The following is a 22,058-nucleotide window of genomic DNA, read 5'->3' on the forward strand; positions in this document are numbered from 1 at the left end:
AGAACAAAAATAAATAATACATTTCAGGATCACTGTGTTACAGACAAGTGTGATTTATGCGTGGGAAGTCGTCAGTGTTGAGCTGTTTAATCAATAAAATAATATACCAATGAATTGTTTTAAAACTTGGCAACAAGCTTGGAACAAATATAACAAGTACAAATTCAAATCAATATCAAACCACCAGTCCCAGCATTAAATTTCCATGGTGTCTAGGAGATCCCAGTGGATATTAACAGAAAGAGAGAGAAGATCACATAGCAAAACAAAATATGTCCTGGAATGTTATTTAGAGCCTGAAATGCTATTTCACTCTTTATTTTATGGATGTGCAAACAATGTACATTTTTTATTTTAAAAACGTACAACAAATCTCATTTCCAGAGAAGTTGGGTCATTTAATTTAACTTGTTATAGTAAACAAATATATATCGATTAGCCATAACATTAAAACCACCTCCTTGTTTCTACACTCACTGTCCATTTTATCGGCTTCACTTACCATATAGAAGCACTTTGTAGTTCTACAATAACTAACTGTAGTCAATCTGTTACTCTGCATGCTTTGTTAGCCCCATTTCATGCTGTTCTTCAATGGTCAGGACCACTACAGAGCAGGTATTATTTATGTGGTGGATGATTCTCAGCAGCAGTGACAATGACATGGTGGTGGTGTGTTAGTGTGTGTTGTGCTGGTATGAGTGGATTAGACACAGCAGCACTGCTGGTGTTTTAAAATACTATGCCCACTCACTGTTCTCTCTATTAGACACTCCTACCTAGTTGGTCCACCTTGTAGATGTAAAGTCAGAGATGATCGCTCATCTATAGCTGCTGTTGGACTTGGTCATCTTCTAGACCTTCATCAGTGGTCACAGAACGCTGCCCACGGGGTGCTGTTGGCTGGATATGTTATTGGTTGGTGGGCTATTCTCAGCAGTAAGGTGTTTATCCACTCATACCAGCACAACACACTAACACACCACCACCATGTTAGTGTCACTGCAGTGCTGAGAATGATCCACCACCTAAATAATACCTACTCTGTGGTGGCCCTGTGGGCATCCTGACCATTAAGGAACAGGGTGAAAGCAGACTAAAAAGTATGTAGAGAAACAGATGGACTACTGTCAGTAATTGCAGAACTGCAAAGTCGGTGTATGATTTGATGCCTGCAAAACACTCTTGTCTTCATGATGCTCCATACATTTTCAATAGAAGACAGATCTGGACTGCAGGCAGGCCAGACAAGCACACACATTCTATGTCTACAAAGCCACACTGTTGTAATGTGTGCAGAATTAGGCCTGACATTGTTTTACTAAAATACTCATAAAAGTTCCAGGAAAAGACATCACTTTGTTGGCAGAATGTGTTTCTTAAAATTCCCAGTATGTGCTTCTGCTTTAATGGTACCTTCATACTTATTCAAGTCACCATTGCCATGGGAACTGATGAATCCCCATACCTTGTACTCTACTGCTGACCATGGTGTCTCATATTTTCACCACAAAGCATATAGAGGGTGTGTTCGAAAACCTAGGGAGCTGCCTTGCTGTCTTACTGTCTACATAGGCAGCTGCCTCAGTAGAGAGGATTCTAATAAGTCAATGACTTATAAGTCAGGTTATTCGAACACGCTACTTAGACAGGGCTTCCATCGGGTTTCGCGTTTAGCATCTTGCCATTAAAACCAATGGATTGAGGTAGCACAGCACGCTAACGTCAATATAACATCTCCCTTCATGTACCGATAACGGTTACATTTCCTGACAAGCTCGAACTTGCAAATAAAAGCACCGTCAGCCATGTTTATTTTTCTGTGAGAGAAGAGCACCCGACCCGCAATGAATTCTGGGATTGCCTTGATCACTAAGGCAGCGTCGGATGCTCACTCGTTCTTGAGCCAAAATAACATTGAAATATTAAGATGCCTCAGTAGTGAGGATTTTAAGGCATCTAGGATTTTGAACAGCCTCCTTCATAGGATGACATAAAATGCTGCCTATGTAGACAGCACACTAGCTTTTCGAACACACCCAGAATATAATAGAACAGAATGGCTTTATTTGTCATATATATATATATATATATATATATATATATATATATATATATACAGTGTATCACAAAAGTGAGTACACCCCTCACATTTCTGCAAATATTTCATTATATCTTTTCATGGGACAACACTATAGACATGAAACTTGGATATAACTTAGAGTAGTCAGTGTACAACTTGTATAGCAGTGTAGATTTACTGTCTTCTGAAAATAACTCAACACACAGCCATTAATGTCTAAATAGCTGGCAACATAAGTGAGTACACCCCACAGTGAACATGTCCAAATTGTGCCCAAATGTGTCGTTGTCCCTCCCTGGTGTCATGTGTCAAGGTCCCAGGTGTAAATGGGGAGCAGGGCTGTTAAATTTGGTGTTTTGGGTACAATTCTCTCATACTGGCCACTGGATATTCAACATGGCACCTCATGGCAAAGAACTCTCTGAGGATGTGAGAAATAGAATTGTTGCTCTCCACAAAGATGGCCTGGGCTATAAGAAGATTGCTAACACCCTGAAACTGAGCTACAGCATGGTGGCCAAGGTCATACAGGAACAGGCTTCGCCAGGGTCGACCAAAGAAGTTGAGTCCACGTGTTCGGCGTCATATCCAGAGGTTGGCTTTAAAAAATAGACACATGAGTGCTGATAGCATTGCTGCAGAGGTTGAAGACGTGGGAGGTCAGCCTGTCAGTGCTCAGACCATACGCCGCACACTGCATCAACTCGGTCTGCATGGTCGTCATCCCAGAAGGAAGCTGACGCACAAGAAAGCCCGCAAACAGTTTGCTGAAGACAAGCAGTCCAAGAACATGGATTACTGGAATGCCCTGTGGTCTGACGAGACCAAGATAAACTTGTTTGGCTCAGATGGTGTCCAGCATGTGTGGCGGCGCCCTGGTGAGAAGTACCAAGACAACTGTATCTTGCCTACAGTCAAGCTGCATGAGTGTCCTTCTTTACATATTCCAGCTTGTTTGGAAGTTGGGGTCAGAGCGCAGTGTCAGGCATTGCATGGCGCCCTTGGGGCTGAGAGGGTTAAGCGCCCAACAGTGGCTATACCTCAATTGTCCAAAGCTCAAATACCCACTAGGCTACCACTGCAGCAAACACACACAAAAATGAATAATAAATAAATACAATAATAATAACAACGGAATGGCTAAATTATTTTACTTTATTTTGTTAAAATTTTCCCTAGATTTTCAAAATAATCTTGAGTTATTAATAAAACAAGATATGATATGATGATCTATTATGTAACGATTGGGCTAGGACGAGACAAAAGGGGCGGACACACATGCAGGGATGTTTAACAATCTATTTAATAATAACAAAACACAAGACAGGTTGAAACAAGACAAGACACATTAAAACATGACCTAAGCTAAATGCTAATCTAAATGCTAATCTAAACACACATGAAAAAAGCTACACATGAAACATGAACCTTAACCCTATGCTAAGCTAACACTAAAAAAGACTTCTAAACATGCTTGGTAGAAGACCTTAACAGCAGTTTTGCATACACACACACAAACTTACTGCCCAAGCCCAAGATTGTCTGATGTACATGACAGGATTGTCCCTTCCACCCAGAGAGCAGGACCAATCAGCTTCCAGCCATTATGGAAATTGTGAAGGCTTTTTGTCCTGTTTAGGAAATACATTTTTATTTACATGACATGAACAAAGTGGAAAAATGGATGTTTAAATAGTGCCTAAACAAAAGCCTCGACATCAGGGGTGTCAAACTCATTTTCACCAAGGGCCACATCTGCATTATGGTGGCTCTCATAGGGCTGATTGTAATGTATCCTGTTGTGATTGCAGTCTGCCTTTTAAGTCTTGGACAATTTGTTGTTTTTCTTGGAGGCTAAATTCTGTGTTTGGTGTCAAAATGCCAAATTTATACTGTATATTTATAATGTATGTGTACATTTATATTGTACTCCTTTACCACAGACACGGCCTCATAACACAAGAGACGTACCGGTTGTTCTTCATGAAGCACAAACTTGTGTTCACTTTCCCATCTTTTATAAATTACCTTCCTTCTCCTTCAGTTTTCTTTTCTTCTATTTGTAAATATTTCTCAACGTCACTTGTTGGAAAACCGCCTCAGTTAAACGCTGATGTGGAAACACTGCCATCTAGTGGCGGGATGCGGTCACTTTGCGGGTCACAAAATTGGCATGCATTGTGGGAGATGCAGTTTATGTACGATTTTACAGTGTATTTTAAGACAATCATACGACTGAAATGGAGGGGAAGGGGGGGGGCCTTGACACGTGCTCCAGATAATCAAGCATATATTCTGCAACAATCACAATAAAGACAGTGAAATTTCGGTGAAGTCATTACATACTTTTGAGCTGTGATAAAAATTTTTACTGGCTAGTATAAATAAAGAAAACTATTCTTAATGATTGATTAGCTAGCTTAAGTGGCTAGAGAACAATATAAGTCAATTGTGTGTGTGTGTATGTATTGATGTTGCATGTTTGTGTGTCATTTTGTGTGGGTATCAAGGTCGTCCCAATGTGGTGGAGTCAAACCCTAATGAGCCCACGTACACAGTGACAGGTGTGATCACACTGCCAGTGACCAGGGATGATAACAACGTAATGATTGGCTGTGCTGTGAACCACCCGTCCATCACGAATGGAGAGAAGAGGACAGAAAAGCCCCTCAGCGTACTATGTAAGATAAAAAAAACACATACACACACAAACACACACACACACACACACACACTAGAATCACTAGTCCTGTAGGGCAACAGCACTGCATAATTGAATGCAACACCGAAGAGTAAAACCACTATCTACTTCAACCCTGCATATGTGCAGTTTCTAAAGACATCAAAAAATGAAAAGCCTGGTTAATTACTTATAATTAAGGCCCTACGTAATTCACAGCCATGAAAATCGCGTCATGGACCGTGAAATGAGCCATTGCCCATGTAATATGCAATTTGCTGTAAAAGTCAGTTTAACATTTTTCATTCACATAGCTTATAAAATATGAGGCGCAATATGCAATATAAGGCAGTCCTAGCAATTATATGGTAATTAGGTTAGCGTAACAGACTTTTCTGTGGTGTAGTGTGCTCACAATGTTTGATGTATGTGTTTATGTATTGACTGCATTTTGTCCCTTTGGGGATTCCATAATCAAAGGAAAAGTGTGCTTCTCTACACAGGTGATCATCTCTGTCCTGCAGTAGTTTGTGTACATTTTTTATTTATTTTTTTATAAACTCAGCAAACTCTAAAGACTCTCGGTTCCATTAGCAATCGGTTAGATAAAATGTTCAAGATGTCGAAGTCTAAAGCAGCAAAAACACGACTCAGGTAACTGAGTTTGTAAAACTCCCAACAGATTATGTGCATATTACATCACGTGGATGGCTGGGTGCGTGTGCGTCGCTTACCTGGGGAACACATGGCACCAGGATGCACTATGGGAAGAAGGCAAGCCGGGGGAGGCAGTGTGCTCTCAGTGCTGGCACCAAGCCCAGATAAAAATTTAAACAAAAGAAAAACTTGTATACATTACAGTTGAACATAAAACTACATATTGCTTCTAAAATTCAACTTTGAAAAAAATCTATACATAACATCTATTATTTATAGATGACATATATTCAGAATATATACACTATATTGCCAAAAGTATTTACTCACCCATCCAAATCATTAAATTCAGGTGTTCCAATCACTTCCATGGCCACAGGTTTATAAAACCAAGCGCCTAGGCATGCAGACTGCTTCTACAAACATTTGTGAAAGAATGGGTCACTCTCAGGAGCTGAGTGAATTATACCGTGATAGGATGCCACCTGTGCAACAAGTCCAGTTGTGAATTTTCCTCGCTACTAAATATTCCACAGTCAACTGTCAGTGCTATTATAACAAAGTGGAAGGGATTGGGAATGACAGCAACTCAGCCACCAAGTGGTAGACCACGTAAAATGACAGAGCGGGGTCAGCGGATGCTGAGGCACATAGTGCGCAGAGGTCACCAACTTTCTGCAGAGTCAATCGCTACAGACCTCCAAACTTCATGTGGCCTTCAGATTAGCTCAAGAACAGTGCGTAAAGAGCTTCATGGAATGGGTTTCCATGGCCGAGCAGCTGCATCCAAGCCTTACACCACCAAGCACAATGCAAAGCGTTGGATGCAGTGGTGTAAAGCACGCCGCCACTGGACTCTAGAGCAGTCCAGACGTGTTCTCTGGAGTGACACTTCTCCGTCTGGCAATCTGTTGGACGAGTCTGGGTTTGGCGGTTGCCGGGAGAACGGTACTTGTCTGACTGCATTGTGCCAAGTGTAAAGTTTGGTGGAGGGGGGATTATGGTGTGGGGTTGCTTTTCAGGAGTTGGGCTCGGCCCCTTAGTTCCAGTGAAAGGAACTCTTAATGCTTCAGCATACCAAGAGATTTTGGACAATTTCATGCTCCCAACTTTGTGGGAACAATTTGGGGATATCTTTGGGATTAATTAGAGCTGAGACTGCGAGCCAGGCCTTCTCGTCAAACATCAGTGTCTGATATCGCAAATGCGCTTCTGGAAGAATGGTCAAAAATTCCCATAAACACACTCCCAAACCTTGTGGGAAGCCTTCCCAGAAGAGTTAAAGCTGTTATAGCTGCAAAGGGTGGGCCGACATCATATTAAACCCTATGGATTAAGAATGGGATGTCACTCAAGTTTATATGCGTGTGAAGGCAGACGAGCGAATACTTTTGGCAACATAGTGTATTTTGAATTCTGTTGCCTTAGATTGCTGGATGCTACTAATACTTTGTGGGTTTTACACTTGCAGAAGCAGTATTATCAAGGTTGCCAGATATGTTACATAGGCTCCTTAAAAAATTAGGCCAGTAAGATGATGCCAGTGATAAGAAAACTTGTTTCTATAAATGATTCTAGAATATTCTTGTATTATTACAAATAGTTTTATTATAAAAGAGAATTATTGGTCCAATCCATAAACAAAAATCGGTTAATCCAGGAACATTCAAAGCTAATATTAAATAGAATTAAAAAAGGGATGAATAAAGGGAGAGCACGGCACATAGCAGCTTCTTTATGTTTTAATATATCATTCATTTAATCAATGCAACATGGCTAATATCTATTATTTTTAACAATTTGGCTGTGAATTTGCTCCCCGTTTTGAGAGGAACTGAATGAGCTACATAACCAGCCACAGTTACTTGATAAAAGCTTAGTACCTTAAGCAGGATGTACACTGATCAGCCTTAACATTAAAACCACCTCCTTGTTTCCGCACTCACTGTCCATTTTATCAGCTCCACTTACCATATAGAAGCACTTTGAAGCTCTAGAACTACTGACTGTAGTCCATCTGTCTCTCTACATACTTTTTTAGCCTGTTTTCACCCTGTTCTTCAATGTTTAGGACCCCCACAGGACCACCACAGAGCAGGTATTATTTAGGTGGTGGATGATTGTCAGCACTGCAGTGACAATGACATGGTGGTGATGTGTTAGTGTGTGTTGTGCTGGTATGAGTGGATCAAACACAGCAGTGCTGCTGGAGTTTTTAAATACCGTGTCCACTCACTGTCCACTCTATTAGACACTCCTACCTAGTTGGTCCACCTTGTAGATGTAAAGTCAGAGACGATCGCTCATTTACTGCTGCTGTTTAAGTTGGTCATCTTCTAGACCTTCATCAGTGGTCACAGGACGCTGCCCACGGGGCGCTGTTGTCTGGATATATTTTTGGTTGGTGGACTATTTTCAGTCCAGCAGTGACAGTGAGGTGTTTAAAAACTTTATCAGCGCTGCTGTGTCTTATCCACTCATACCAGCACAACTACACAACTACAAAGTGCTTCAATATGGTAAGTCAAGCCGATAACATGGACAGTGTGTGTAGAAACAAGGAGGTGGTTTTAATGTTATGGCTGATCGGTGTACATGTGTAACATGTTTATGCAGAGATTTGAAAATGGGTACTTACAAGGGCTCTAGCATTACTGACAAATTACAGACACAAAGTCTGTAATAAAGATTAAATCAAACTGTGTCAAATTTACTTGACACTTTCCATCTCAGAATAAATGTACGGCTAATGAAGTGTCATAAATATGCTTGTACTCCAGAAACTAGCTTTTGCTTAAGGAGATGTTTATTAACTACTCTACCAGAACAAAATCATCACCCCATGCTGCATTGCTCAGAAGGCAACTTGTTTTTGCTTTGCGTTATAAATGGCGTCATGACACACTTTGGTGTACAACGCTGCGTCAAATCAGCCTAGCGTAGCTGAAAGTGTTTGCGGATTTGCATTAAGTATGTTTCCAGCCTTAGGCTCATGTGGCAGATTTATACCTAACATGAAAGGTTTTTTTAAACAGCATGCAGCCAAGTTGTGAGTCGAAACAGACCGAAAAGCTTATTACATCTAGCTCTGATTTATTTCCTAGGAAATGTAATGAATTCCTTCTGAAACTCTGCATGCAATAATATTACTTGTATTTTTTGTGTTATTATTAGTAGTACATGGTGAGTCAAAAGTCACAGGACACTCTTTTATTTCAGAAACGAAAGGGAAAATGACATATCTGAATACCCCAGCAAGTAATGGGTGTGGGGGCCTATCTTTTAGGCTATGTCCGGAACATGGGCGCCATCTTGAAAGTCGGCTCTGTGTTCAGCACCAGGGACAACACATTGAACACGTCAAATAGCTGTGCATCACAGGGAACGGTTCCCGTTGTTGTTGCTGCAACTTTCTGTGTTGATAACTTTTGAACCACAAGAGATGTTGCAAATTGCGGCAATCGATTTCTGAGAACATTCTGGTTTTCTCTGATATGCTACATGACCATCTTCCCACTGGAAAAACTTGCCCTTGGTCCATTATGGCGGCTTTTAAGATGGCGGCCATGTTCTGGACATAGCCTAAAAGATAGGCCCCCTCACCCATTACTTACTGGGGTATTTAGATATGTCATTTTCCCTTTTGTTTCTGAAATAAAAGAGTGTCCTGCGACTTTTGACTCACCCTGTAGTATTACTAAGCATGTCTTGAGAATTCTGTGTGTATGTGTGTTTTTCTTAAGTTTCCCCAAGTGTGACGATTAGGCCAGGAAGCGACCTGCCCAGAGAGGGAGAAAAGTTTCATCTGCACTGTTTGGGCAACGGAAACCCTGAGTAAGACCATAAGTGCACCCACCTACACACTCACACACACACACACAAATATACAGCCACACACAGACATTTGTTTATTATAGATGAAGCTAAGATGGTCCATTTATTGATCTCTCTTCTCTCCTTCACTTGGTCAAATTACCTCCTGCAGTACTTTTCCCTGGCTGTCTCATCTTATTCGTCTTTCTCGCTTTGCACTCTTGTAATTTATTTGCTGCCGAATGTGAATTCATCGCTGAGTCTTTGTTTCTGCTCTGCACAGAGAAAATGACAGATAAACAAGTAGAGACAGACAATCACTGAGCTTTTAAAATGCACAGTCATTATTTAATATTGGGTTATTACTATTGCAAATGAGGTGGATACACTTGATACAGTAAAGAAACATGGTAACAATACACCGATCAGCCATAACATTAAAACCACCTCCTCACTGTCCATTTTATCATCTCCACTTACCATATAGTCCATTTGTTAGCCCCCTTTCATGCTGTTCTTCAATGGTGAGGACTCTCCCAGGAACACTACAGAGCATGTATTATTTGGTGGTGGGTCATTCTCAGCACTGCAGTGACACTGACATGGTGGTGGTGTGTTAGTGTGTGTTGTGCTGAGTGGATAAGACACAGTCCAGTCACTGCTGGACTGAGAACAGTCCACTAAAAATATCCAGCCAACAGCGCCCCGTGGGCAGCATCCTGAGACCACTGATGAAGGTCTAGAAGATGAACATCTCAAACAGCAGCAATAGATGATCGATCGTCTCTGACTTTACATTTACAAGGTGGACCAACTAGGTAGGAGTGTCTTATAGAGTGGACAGTGAGTGGACACGGTATTTAAAAACTCAGTGCTGAGAATGATCCACCACCTAAATAGTATCTGCCCTGTGGTTGTCCTGACCATTGAATAACAGGGTGAAAGCAGGCTAAAAAAGTATCTAGATAAACTGATGGACTACAGTCAGCAATTGTAGAACTACAAAGTGCAAGTGGAGCTGATAAAATGGACAGTCAGTGTAGAAACAAGGAGATGGTTTTAATGTTATGGCTGATCAGTGTATATAATTAAAGCAGGTGTATTGAACGCCTTAAAATGCATAGGAAAAGCACAGAGCTGACCAGGTTTGTCACAAAAATACTTTCATCCACCGCTCACAAATGAAATGGCACTTTATGATACTATGGTTTATTTATTTATCCTGAAGAGGTTACCAATCGATCACAGGGCATCACACTTTCACATCCTCACTTGAGTTTGCCACTAGGTGTAAGTAATTTAGGAATGTTTAAGTATGAGAGCCCCTGCAAGTGATAGGTACCCACAGACCCACTGCAAACCAAACTACGATGAAGCGTTTTAAAAAAATAGATAAATGTATTTCTTGCAAAAGCAGAACAATGTGCTGCGACAATCTTTCTAATTAAAAACAGTGTGAATGACACAAACAGGCCTAAACAGGGGCTTGGCTGTGTACCAAAAATAAAGCAAAAAGCCCACAGACTAGATCAAGTTCACACACTGCTTTATTGTGACATGAATTTTTGTCTGGTTCTATACAATTGTGACCCTAATTGGATTAGCGGTTAAGAAAGTGAGTGTTTTAGTCACAGTCAACAGTTGCTAACAGGTGTAATAAATCAGTTATATAAAGGGAATTCTAAGCTTTCAGTTTTGCAGCAACAGTTTAGGGAAGGCACTTTCTTGTTCTGGCATACATGAAGAACAGCCCTAAATGAACAGGTTTGGAATGAACCAGAACATCAACTGAGGATTTCTTGACCAACATTAACAAAGTTGCTCTTTTTACTGAATGGGCAAATATTCCCACAGACATACTTTAAAAGGCTTGTGAACATCCTTCTCAGGTAATCACATAAAGGTTATTCTATTTTAATACCCTTTTTAATGATATGTCCAACAAGCTCATGAGAGACAAAATGAGAAAAAAAAATCCAGGAAATCACATTGTAGGATTTTTAAAGAATTTATTTGTAAATTATGGAGAAAAATAGGTATTTGGTCAATAACAAAAGTTCAACTCAATACTTTGTAACATAACTTTTGTTGGCAATGACAGAGGTCAAACGTTTCCTGTAAGTTTCACCAGGTTTGCACACACTGGTATTTTGGCCCATTCCTCCATGCAGATCTCCTCTAGAGCAGTGATGTTTTGGGGCTGTCGCTGGGCAACACAGACTTTCAACTCCCTCCACAAATTTTCTATGGGGTTGAGGTCTGGAGACTGGCTAGGCCACTCCAGGACCTTGAAATGCTTTTTACGGAGCCACTCCTTCATTGCCCGAGCGGTGTGTTTGGAATCATTGTAATGCTGGAAGACCCAGCCACGTTCCATCTTCAATGCTCTCACTGATGGAAGGAGGTTTTGGCTTAAAATCTCACGATACATGGCTCCATTCATTCTTCCCTTAACACGGATCAGTCGTCCTGTCCCCTTTGCAGAAAAACAGCCCCAAAGCATGATGTTTCCACCCCCATGCTTCACAGTGGGTATGGTGTTCTTGGGATGCAACTCAGCCTCCAAACACGATGAGTTGAGTTTTTACCAAAAAGTTGCATTTTGGTTTCATCTGACCACATGATATTCTTCCAATCCTCTTCTGGATCATCTGATGGTATTTACTGGTATCTTCTGGAATTACTGATGGTAGCCTTTGTTAATTTGGTCCCAACTCTCTCCAGGTCATTCATCAGGTCCCTCCGTGTAGTTCTGGGATTTTTGCTCACCGTTCTCATGATCATTTTGACCCCACGGGATGAGATCTTGACCCCAAGGGAGATTATCAATGGTCTTGTATGTCTTCCATTTTCTTACAATTGCTCCCACAGTTGATTTATTCACACCAACCTGTTTGCCTATTGTAGATTCACTCTTCCCAGCCTGGTGCAGGTCTACAATTTTCTTCCTGGTGTCCTTCGACAGCTCTTTGGTCTTGGCCATGGTTGAGTTTTGAGTCTGACTGTTTGAGGCTGTGGACAGGTGTCTTTTATACAGATAACGAGGTCAAACAGGTGCCATTAATACAGGTAACGAGTGGAGGACAGAAGAGCTTCTTAATGAAGAAGTTACAGGTCTGTGAGAGCCAGAAATCTTGCTTGTTTGTGGGTGACCAAATACTTATTTTCCACCATAATTTACAAAATAAATTCTTTAAAAATCCTACAATGTGATTTCCTGGATTTTTTTCTCATTTTTTCTCTCATAGTTGAAGTGTACCTATGATGAAAATTACAGACCTCTCTCATCTTTCTAAGTAGGAGAACTTGCACAATCAGTGGCTGACTAAATACTTTTTGGCCCCACTGTACTTTTTTCCATATAGTGCAGAGATGTTCACAAGTCACAAAGTACAAGTCTGAGTCAAGTCACAAGTCTTTAGGCTAGAGTTCAAGTTAAGTCACAAGTCTTTAGGCTAGAGTTCAAGTCAAGTCACAAGTCTTTAGACTAGAGTCCAAGTCAAGTCACAAGTCTTTAGACTAGAGTCCTAGTCAAGTCACTAGTCAATATAATAATCACAAAACATATATTGGAAATGTAGCATAGAAATAAAAACAAATAGTATGTAAGTTCAGATAAAAAACAACAACAGATTAGCAACTGTATTTTGCCGTTTTACTTAGTGCCTTTACTTTACTAGTCATTGTGCAAATGAATGTAATTTCCGTAACAAGAAGGTACCAGTTTAAGCTTAAACTGATACGTTTTGTTTTCATTGCAAAACAAAAGTGCACGATAAATCACGGCACAGCGGCCAAAATCCAAAACACAGCAAAAAAAATTATAACCACTGCTTACCTTAGCTTATGTTCTTCCAGATGCTATTAAATTTATCAGTGTGTTGTCCCATTAGGAATATAATCCGTTACTTTGTAAATGTGCTTATAATTAAAAACCTCCAAACTTTTCCTGGTTGTGAAGTAAAACACTAACTCGTTAGAACGCCAATCAAGCGTTTTATTGACATAATCTGTGTGACGCAAACTAAATAAATGCAAATAACAGCATTTCTTACTAAAAATTAAAATCAGAAGGTCTGATTGGTTCAGAAATGGTTGGTCTTTCAACCATTAGCGCCAATTTTGTAGGAGCGTTCCATTCACCCTAGTTGTTCTTGTGAAGTGCACTACGTAGGGTATTCCACCATTTTAAGGGAGATTCCAATCCAAAGGTAACGAAAATGTATATGTATATATAATTGTTACACGTAACTAATGTTAACACATGCTGACTCTAGGGACTCTTGTTGTTTACAAGTCATTTTTTGCGAGTCACGAGTCGAGTCCGAGTCATTTGAAATGAGTCCGAGTCGAGTCTGAAGTCGCTGTCTGTGCGACTTACGTGCGACTCAGACTCGAGTCCCCATCTCTGATATGGTGTACATGTGGGTGATGGACATAATTTGAAAAACATGCAATAAAATATAAGTTAACCTTCAGCTCCATAAAATATGTCAGTTTTTCTGAGAATTCTCCTTTATCGAAGGTCCTGAATAGTGCTAAAACATTCTTTAAAAATAAAAGCTACCAGTTCTCTCAGGAAGAAAAAAGTCAGAGAACTACCTGACAGTCTGCAGTTCATAACTTCCTATAAAGCTTTAATGATTTATAAATCTGATAATTACATAGGTCATGGGAGTTCAACTTCATCTAGGTGCTCATTAAAACACTAATTAATCGTTTTAGCAGTATGTATGAAGGCATTATCATTCTGCAGAATACATTATCAGAAAACATTTAAAGCACCTCACGATTGACCTGGTCCTGTAAAATTACCTTGTATACAATCATGCAAAACTAAAAGACTAATTTGCACCAGATTTTCACCAAAAAGCTACTTAAACTGATCAGCCATTAAAACCACCTCCTTGTTTCTACACTCACTGTCCATTTTATCAGCTCCACTGACCATATAGAAGCACTTTGTAGTTCTACAAATACTTGTAGTCCATCTGTTTCTCTGCATGCTTTGTTAGCTCCCTTCCATGCTGTTCATCAATGTTCAGGACCCCAAAGGAACACCACAGAGCAGGTATTATTTAGGTGGTGGATCATTCTCAGCACTGCAGTTACACTGACATGGTGGTGGTGTATTAGTGTGTTGTTTTGGTGTGAGTGGATCAGACACAGCAGTGCTGCTGGAGTTTTTAAATACCGTGTCCACTCACTGTCCACTCTGTTAGACACGCCTACCTAGTTGGTCCACCTTGTAGATGTAAAGTCAGAGACGATCACTCATCTATTGCTGCTGTTTGAGTTGGTCATCTTCAAGACCTTCCACAGTGTTCACAGGACACTGTCCACAGGGCGCTGTTGGCTGGATATGTTTTTGGTTGGTGGACTAATCTCGGTCCAGCAGTGACATTGAGGTGTTTAAAAACTCCATCAGCATTGCTGTGTTTTATTCACTCATACCGGCACAACACACACTAACACACCACCACCATGTCAGTGTCACTGCTGTGCTGAGAATGACCCACCACCAAAATAATACCTACTCTGTAGTGATACTGGGAGAGTCCTGACCATTGAAGAACAGCATAAAAGGGGGCGAACAAAGCATGCAGAAAAACAGATGACTACAGTCAGTAATTGTAGAACTACAAAGTGCTTCTATATGGTAAGTGAAGCTGATAAAATAGACAGTAAGTGTAGAAACAAGGAGGTTATTTTAATGTTATAGCTGATCAGTGTACAGTATATACGTAGAAAAAAACACTTGGGACATTTCAGACATTTGACAGTTTTGACAATTATTCTTTCAGACATTATTGGGTAAGTTGTCCATCTGACAAAGCGGTGATTTTTTTTCCTTCTTTTGACTAAATAGGTACAAATTTCTACATAGACACCCAAAAATCGTGTCATAAGACTTCCCACAAGACTGGAGGTTGTTATAATATATTATTCATGGTTTACAAATGGCATGCCCAATAAGCTCATGGTCAGGTATCCAAATAGATACAGTGTCAATTAAGGTGGTGGTATTTAGATGTAATGTACACCTTTTAAACCATGAAATGAGGTTTCTTTTTGTTCATGACGTATCTAATTTAGTGGTCATTTAGGATTTACTATGCACTAAGCCAGTGTTCATATAAACCAATATATTTTTATTTTGTTTTTTTAACCTGCTGTCAGAGTAATCTGATCAGGGCTCTATTCTGAGACAATGGAACATGGTTAAACATCTGTTCAATTATGCACATTTACAATTCATGCATTCCATGTCTGCATTAAATATGCATAAATATGTTTAGTCTGAACATCATTATTACCTTTGTATTGGCAAGTAAGTCTGCTACAAGATGTATTTACCCTCTCGTGATATAGTACAACACACTGGCAGAAAGGCAAATATAGAGTAGCAAATAGTGAGAACTTGCATTAAAATTCTAAATGCCATTTAAATGTCAAGATAGAGTTCTTGTGGATCCGAGATCACTATTTGTCCTTTCTTTTTATAATGGTATAACTGGGTAGGAAACCTCCATTAAAGGTTACGGTTTAGATTTTGGTAGGAAAACCATTCTTTAAAAAAGGGACTGGCATATTTACAAAAAATAAATATGGTTCAAATGTGCAATTATTTAGGTATAAAGAATAGAATAATGTGGTTAATAATAATAATAATTACAATTATTATTATTATATTAGTAGTAGTAGTAGAAGCAGTAGTAGTAATTTACAGAGCACTTTGCATACATACACCGATCAGCCATAACATTAAAACCAGCTCCTTGTTTCTACACTCACTGTCCATTTTATCAGCTTCACTTACCATATAGGAGCACTTTCTAGATCTACAATTACTGACTGTAGTCCACCTGTTTCTCTGCATGCTTTGTTAGCCCCCTTTCATGCTTTTCTTCAATGGTCAGGACTCTCCCAGGACCACTACAGAGTAGGTATTATTTTGGGTGGTGGGTCATTCTCAGTACTGCAGTGACACTGACATGGTGGTGGTGTGTTAGTGTGTGTTGTGCTGGTATGAGTGAATAAGACACAGCAGCACTGATGGAGTTTTTAAACAACTCACTGTTCCTGCTGGACTGAGAATGGTCCACTGACCAAAAATATCCAGCCAACAGCTCCCCGTAGGCAGCATCCTGTGACCGCTGATGAAGGTCTAGAAGATGACCAACTCAAACAGCAGCAATTGATCAGCAATCATCTCTGACTTTACATCTACAAGGTGGACCAACTAGCTAGGAGTCTAATAGAGTGAAAGTAAGTGAGTGGACACAGTATTGAGCCACTCATACCAGCACAACACACACTAACACACCACCACCATGTCATTGTCACTGCAGTGCTGAGAATGATCCTCCACCCAAATAATACCTGCTCTGTGGTGGTCCTGACCATTGAAAAGCAGGCTAAAAAGTATGTTGAAAAATCGATGGACTACAGTCAGTAATTGTAGAACTACAAAGTGCTTCTATATTGTAAGTGGAGCTAATAAAATGGACACTAAGTGTAGAAACAAGGAGGTGGTTTTAATGTTATGGCTGATTAGTATATAGCAACATAAAGTGCTTTACAATTACATACAAAACTTTGACAGAAACACAAATTTAATAAAGCTGATGAATATATTTTTAAATGTTTTTTAATGTGTGCACCAAACTTGCCTAATTGTAAAAGTTAATTACTTCTACAGTTTAGAAGTCGTAAAGTATGTATAGTTTTCCTGGGAAGCCCATTAAAATATGCATTATAGTAATTAATTCTGTTTGTGACAAATGCATTGACAAACTGTTCTGCATCACTGTAGATAGTAAATTATAATTGTGTGTCATCAGCATAGCTGTGATGAATTAATCACATTTCCTTAACATGTACAGTGCAAAAAATACAATAGAGACACAAAATGCAGTACATCATCAGTCATAGCTTAGCGGTTAGGGTATTGGACCAGTAATTGGAAGGTCTCTAACGATTCCAGCCTTACCACTGCCAGATTGCCACTGTGGGGCCTTAAGCACGGCCATCAACCCTTAATTGCTTGGATTGTCTTTGGTCACAGTTGCTTTGGATAACAGTGTTTACTAAATGCCAAAAATGTTAATGTTTCTGAATCCATCCTTGAGTCCATAATTCAGTATCTGTTAATTGACCATATCAAATATGGTCATGTTTGATATGGATCCATTTGTGTCCGGAATGAATCAAAATCTTCTAGTTTTTAAAATAAAGGCTTCACCAGGCAGTTTTAAAGCATCTAGCAAAACGCCAGTTGATAAATGGAATAATGTTGGTAATAATAACAATAATAATAATAACAAAATTAAGTTAAAAAAGTATGAAGATCACATGTAGAAAAATTTTGTTTGCTTAAAACCCCTTCAAGTTTCTGATAAACAAAATACATGTATATGGCTAACGGGGGACAGAAGGGACAGAATAAATACACTGATCAGCCATAACATTAAAACCACCTCCTTGTTTCTACACTCACTGTCCATGTTATCAGCTCCACTTACCATATAGAAGCACTTTGTAGTTCTACAATTACTGACTGCAGTCCATCTGTTCCTCTGCATGCTTTGTTAGACCCCATTCATGCTGTTCTTCAATTGTCAGGACCCCCACAGGACCACCACAGAGCAGCCCTGCTGGAGATTTTAAATACTGGGTCCACTCACTGTCCACTCCTACCTAGTTGGTCCACCTTGTAGATGTAAAGTCGGAGACGGTCGCACATCTTTTGCTGCTGTTTCAGTTGGTCATCTTGTAGACCTTCATCAGTGGTCACAGGACGCTGCCCATGGGGCGCTGTTGTCTGGATATTTTTGGTTGGTGGGCTGTTCTCAGTCCAGCAGTGACAGTGAGGTGTTTACAAACTCCATCAGTATTGCTGTGTCTGATCCACTCATACCAGCACAACACACACTAACACACCACCACCATGTCAGTGTCACTGCAGTGCTGAGAATGATCCACCACCTAAATAATCCATGCTCTGTGTTGGTCCTGTAGGGATCCTGACCACTGAAGTGTAGTGTGAAAGCAGGCTATTTAAAAAAATAGATGGACTACAGTCAGTAATTGTAGACCTACAAAGTGCTTTTATATGGTAAGTGGATAAAATGGACAGTGAGTGTAGAAACAAGGAGGTGGTTTTAATGTTATGGTTGATCTGTGTATATGATTGCAATATTTCTGATTAGATAAAACGTGTTTTTTTAATCATTTATACGCAAGAATTGTTCAAGGTTTGGCACTTTGTAAGGTACGTCAGAGAAAAAAAAAAGACTGGAGGTTGTTATAGTTGGGGTGGGGGGGTTGTTTCCATAATAGTGTTGGAAATGTGGATTCCCAGTTCAAGAAGAAAATGTTGTTAATGCATAATTGTATGGAATGTTTGGGATTTTACCATCTACAGTCCATAACATTATTAAAAGTAGCATTAATCAAGCCTTTCTGCTCCTGGACTTTGTTTATGTGCCACGCCCCTCACTCCAGGAGCACATGTTTTTTTGTTTTCAGTCTGAAGCCACTACCCCTCAGTATGATTGGTCTCCTGCAAAGTACACACAGCTGAACCTTGTTTGGGGAGAATGCTCTGAGGATATAAGCAAGGAGCTGGGGATCAGTATTTGGAGATTATTTTGCTTTTGACTCTGTCATGGCGGTTTGGTTTGTTGTTTCTAGGGCTGGCACCGATCTGATTCTTCGGCCCAAATCACTGGATCGGATATTGGAAGAAAAAAAACTATCCATCCAGTACTGTTGCTTAATGTAAATAACACAATGTAAATAAGGCCATTGTTTGTGTGTAAAGCAAATAACACACAAATATACGTTCCAACAGTGCAGTTTATTGCCAGCTCACTCAGCAACTGCCATAACAAGGTGCATCTTGATGACATCATTAACATGTGCCACTGATCTACAACTCACCTGCAACAGCCATTCAGAAATTAAAACACACTGATCTACTTAAACTTTTAGCATTTAAAAAAAATCATCTACTACTGCCTCATCTAAAAACACTGTTTAAACACAATAAAAACTGCTTTATAAATCGCTCATCTGAGATAAAGAAAACCTATCCTGTCCCGGCTTGGAGATCTCTCACATCCTCAACGATTAATCCATTAGTGTTACGAAATAAAACAAACTACACCTGTTTAGCCACAGATGTCCTCTTTAAAATCCAGCAGGGTTTAATAATCTAAAAACATGACAGAACTTTAAACAGAAAATCTCAACTCTGCGTCAATTCTAATTGGTCCATTGCGTTTGATTGACATCCACATCTTCCAACTGTAGACACTTTGGACGACACGCCGTACAGTGAGATGTGTCACGTGAACAACAGCTTGAACGTAAGTGAAACCAAAAATGCTGCTAAATGTTCTGTGTGTAAAAGTTAAGATAAAAACAGCAGTTTTGTATAACTGTGATGTTGTAGGTTCTGTATTTATTCCAATATTTGTTTCACAGTCTGAGCATTGTTATTTAGATAGCTAGTTTAACCATGGTGCATTGAGACATGTATTATTACTGCTTGGTTGTTTGAGAGGTGAAATGATGGTATCGGATTGGTATCGGTATCGGCAGATGCTCAATTTGCAGTATCGGTATCGGACATTTAAAAGTGGTATCGAGCCAGCCCTAGTTTCACGTCGGATAGTTCCATGTTATTTTGATTTCATTTGATTCGATTTGGTTTTGTCAGGATTTAGCTCGTCTTGTTCATGCTTTTTGTCTTAGCCCAGTTCTGGTTCATGTTTTACCTTAGCGGTTATAATAAAACATAAAACGATCATATGTGCAGTCATATTGTTATGCCTGATCGGTGTAAATACCATAGTGATACTACCTGCCATCTATCTCATTGTTTGCCTGTTAATATGCTTTTTAAGTCAATATTTTTAATGACTCTTCATGGCAAGTACATGTTTTACAGCTTAGCGGTTAGCATAGCATTTTGTTTAGATTTAGCTTTGTTCATGCATGTTTAGATTAGTGTTAGTGTTAGCATTTATTTACGTGGGCAGCATGTCATATGCATCTTATCACCTACACCTTGACAAGTGCAGTGCAGCTTAGCTGCGCGTACGGAGGGACACACCCTAAGAGCACTCATCTCTGAGAATGACTTTTCTCATCTCTGAGCAGGCGCCATCAATCAGCCAGCAGAGGTCGTAATTGCATTAGTCATGAGAGAGAGAGAGAGAGAGACCCCATCCGGCTTAGTCCCGCCCATATGAACAACAGGCCAATCGTTGTTCATGTGGCCGCTCAGCCTCAGCCGGCAAGGCAGAGCTGAGATTCGATACGATGTATTCGAGATCCCAGCCTTGGTTCCAGCGTGTGTTTTTGACAAGGGCCAAATTGTGATGGCTAGACGACTGGGTCAGAGCATCTCCAAAACTGCAGCTCTTGTGGGGTGTTCCCGGTCTGCAGTGGTCAGTATCTATCTAAAGTGGTCGAAGGAAGGAACAGTGGTAAACCGGTGACAGGGTCATGGCTCATTGATGCACGTGGGGAGCGAAGGCTGGCCCGTGTGGTCCGATCCAACAGACGAGTTACTGTAGCTCAAATTGCTGAAGAAGTTAATGCTGGTTCTGATAGAAAGGTGTCAGAATACACAGTGCATCGCAATTGCATGGCTGTTTTGTCAGTAAAATGGGGCCCAACACAATAATAGGGAGGTGGTCATCACAATGTTATACCTGAACGGTGTAAATACCATGATGATACCACCTGCCACCTCATTGTTTGCATGTTAACGTGCTTTTTAAGTCCGTATTTTTAATGACTTTTTAGGGCAAGTACATGTTTTACAGCTTTTTATTACAGTGGTAACCTAGTGGGTAGAACATTGGGCTATCAACTGAAAGGTTGAGAGTTTGAATCCCAGATCTGCCATGCAGCCACTGTTGGGCCCTTGAGCAAGTCCCTTAAGTCTTTCTGCTCCAGGGGCGCCGTACAATGGCTGACCCTACGCTCTAACCCCAGCTTCCTAAACAAGCTGTGATATGCGAAGAAAGAATTTTGTTGTACTGTACACCTGTATACACCGATCAGCCATAAAATTCAAACCACCTCCTTGTTTCTTTGTAGTTCTACAATTACTGACTGTAGTCCATGTATTTCTCTACATACTTTTCTGGCCTGCTTTCACACTGTTCTTCAGTGGTCAGGACCCCCACAGGGCCACCATAAAACAGGTATTATTAAGGTGGTGGATCATTCTCAGCACTGACAAGGTGGTGGTGTGTTAGTGTGTGTTGTGCTGGTATGAGTGAATCAGACACAGCAGCGCTGCTGGAGTTTTTAAATACCGTGTCCACTCACTGTCCACTCTGACACTCCTACATAGTTGGTCCACCTTGTAGATGGTCGCTCATTTATTGCTGCTGTATGAGTTGGTCATCTTCTAGACCTTTATCAGTGGTCACAGGACGCTGCCCACGGGGCACTGTTGGCTGGATATTTTTGGTTGGTGGACTATTCTCAGTCCAGCATTGACAGTGAGGTGTTTACAAACTCCAGCAGCGCACCTGTATCTGATCCACTCATACCAGCACAACACACACTAACACATCACCACCATGTCAGTGTCACTGCAGTGCTGAGAATGACCCACCACACAAATAATACCTACTCTGTAGTGGTCTTGGGAGAGTCCTGACCATTGAAGAACAGCATAAAACAAAGCTAACAAAGCATGCAGAGAAACAGATGGACTACAGTCAGTAATTGTAGATCCACAAAGTGCTTCTATTTGGTAAGTGGAGCTGATAAAATGGAAAGTGAGTGTAGAAACAA

At 40.3% G+C, this 22,058-nt stretch overlaps 1 protein-coding gene across 1 annotated transcript in view; it reads left to right on the forward strand.

Annotated features, from left to right (window-relative positions):
• cadm3 (cell adhesion molecule 3) overlaps positions 1–22,058 on the forward strand; it is a 303,520-nt gene that overhangs the window by 231,266 nt on the left and 50,196 nt on the right. Inside the window, exons 6-7 of the mRNA XM_062987563.1 lie at positions 4,594–4,764; positions 9,164–9,254. Coding sequence (XP_062843633.1) covers positions 4,594–4,764; positions 9,164–9,254 — 262 coding nt within the window. The remainder of the gene's footprint in view (positions 1–4,593; positions 4,765–9,163; positions 9,255–22,058) is intronic.

The sequence above is a fragment of the Trichomycterus rosablanca genome, chromosome 25 (assembly GCF_030014385.1).
Source record: "Trichomycterus rosablanca isolate fTriRos1 chromosome 25, fTriRos1.hap1, whole genome shotgun sequence".
Lineage (NCBI taxonomy): Eukaryota > Metazoa > Chordata > Actinopteri > Siluriformes > Trichomycteridae > Trichomycterus > Trichomycterus rosablanca.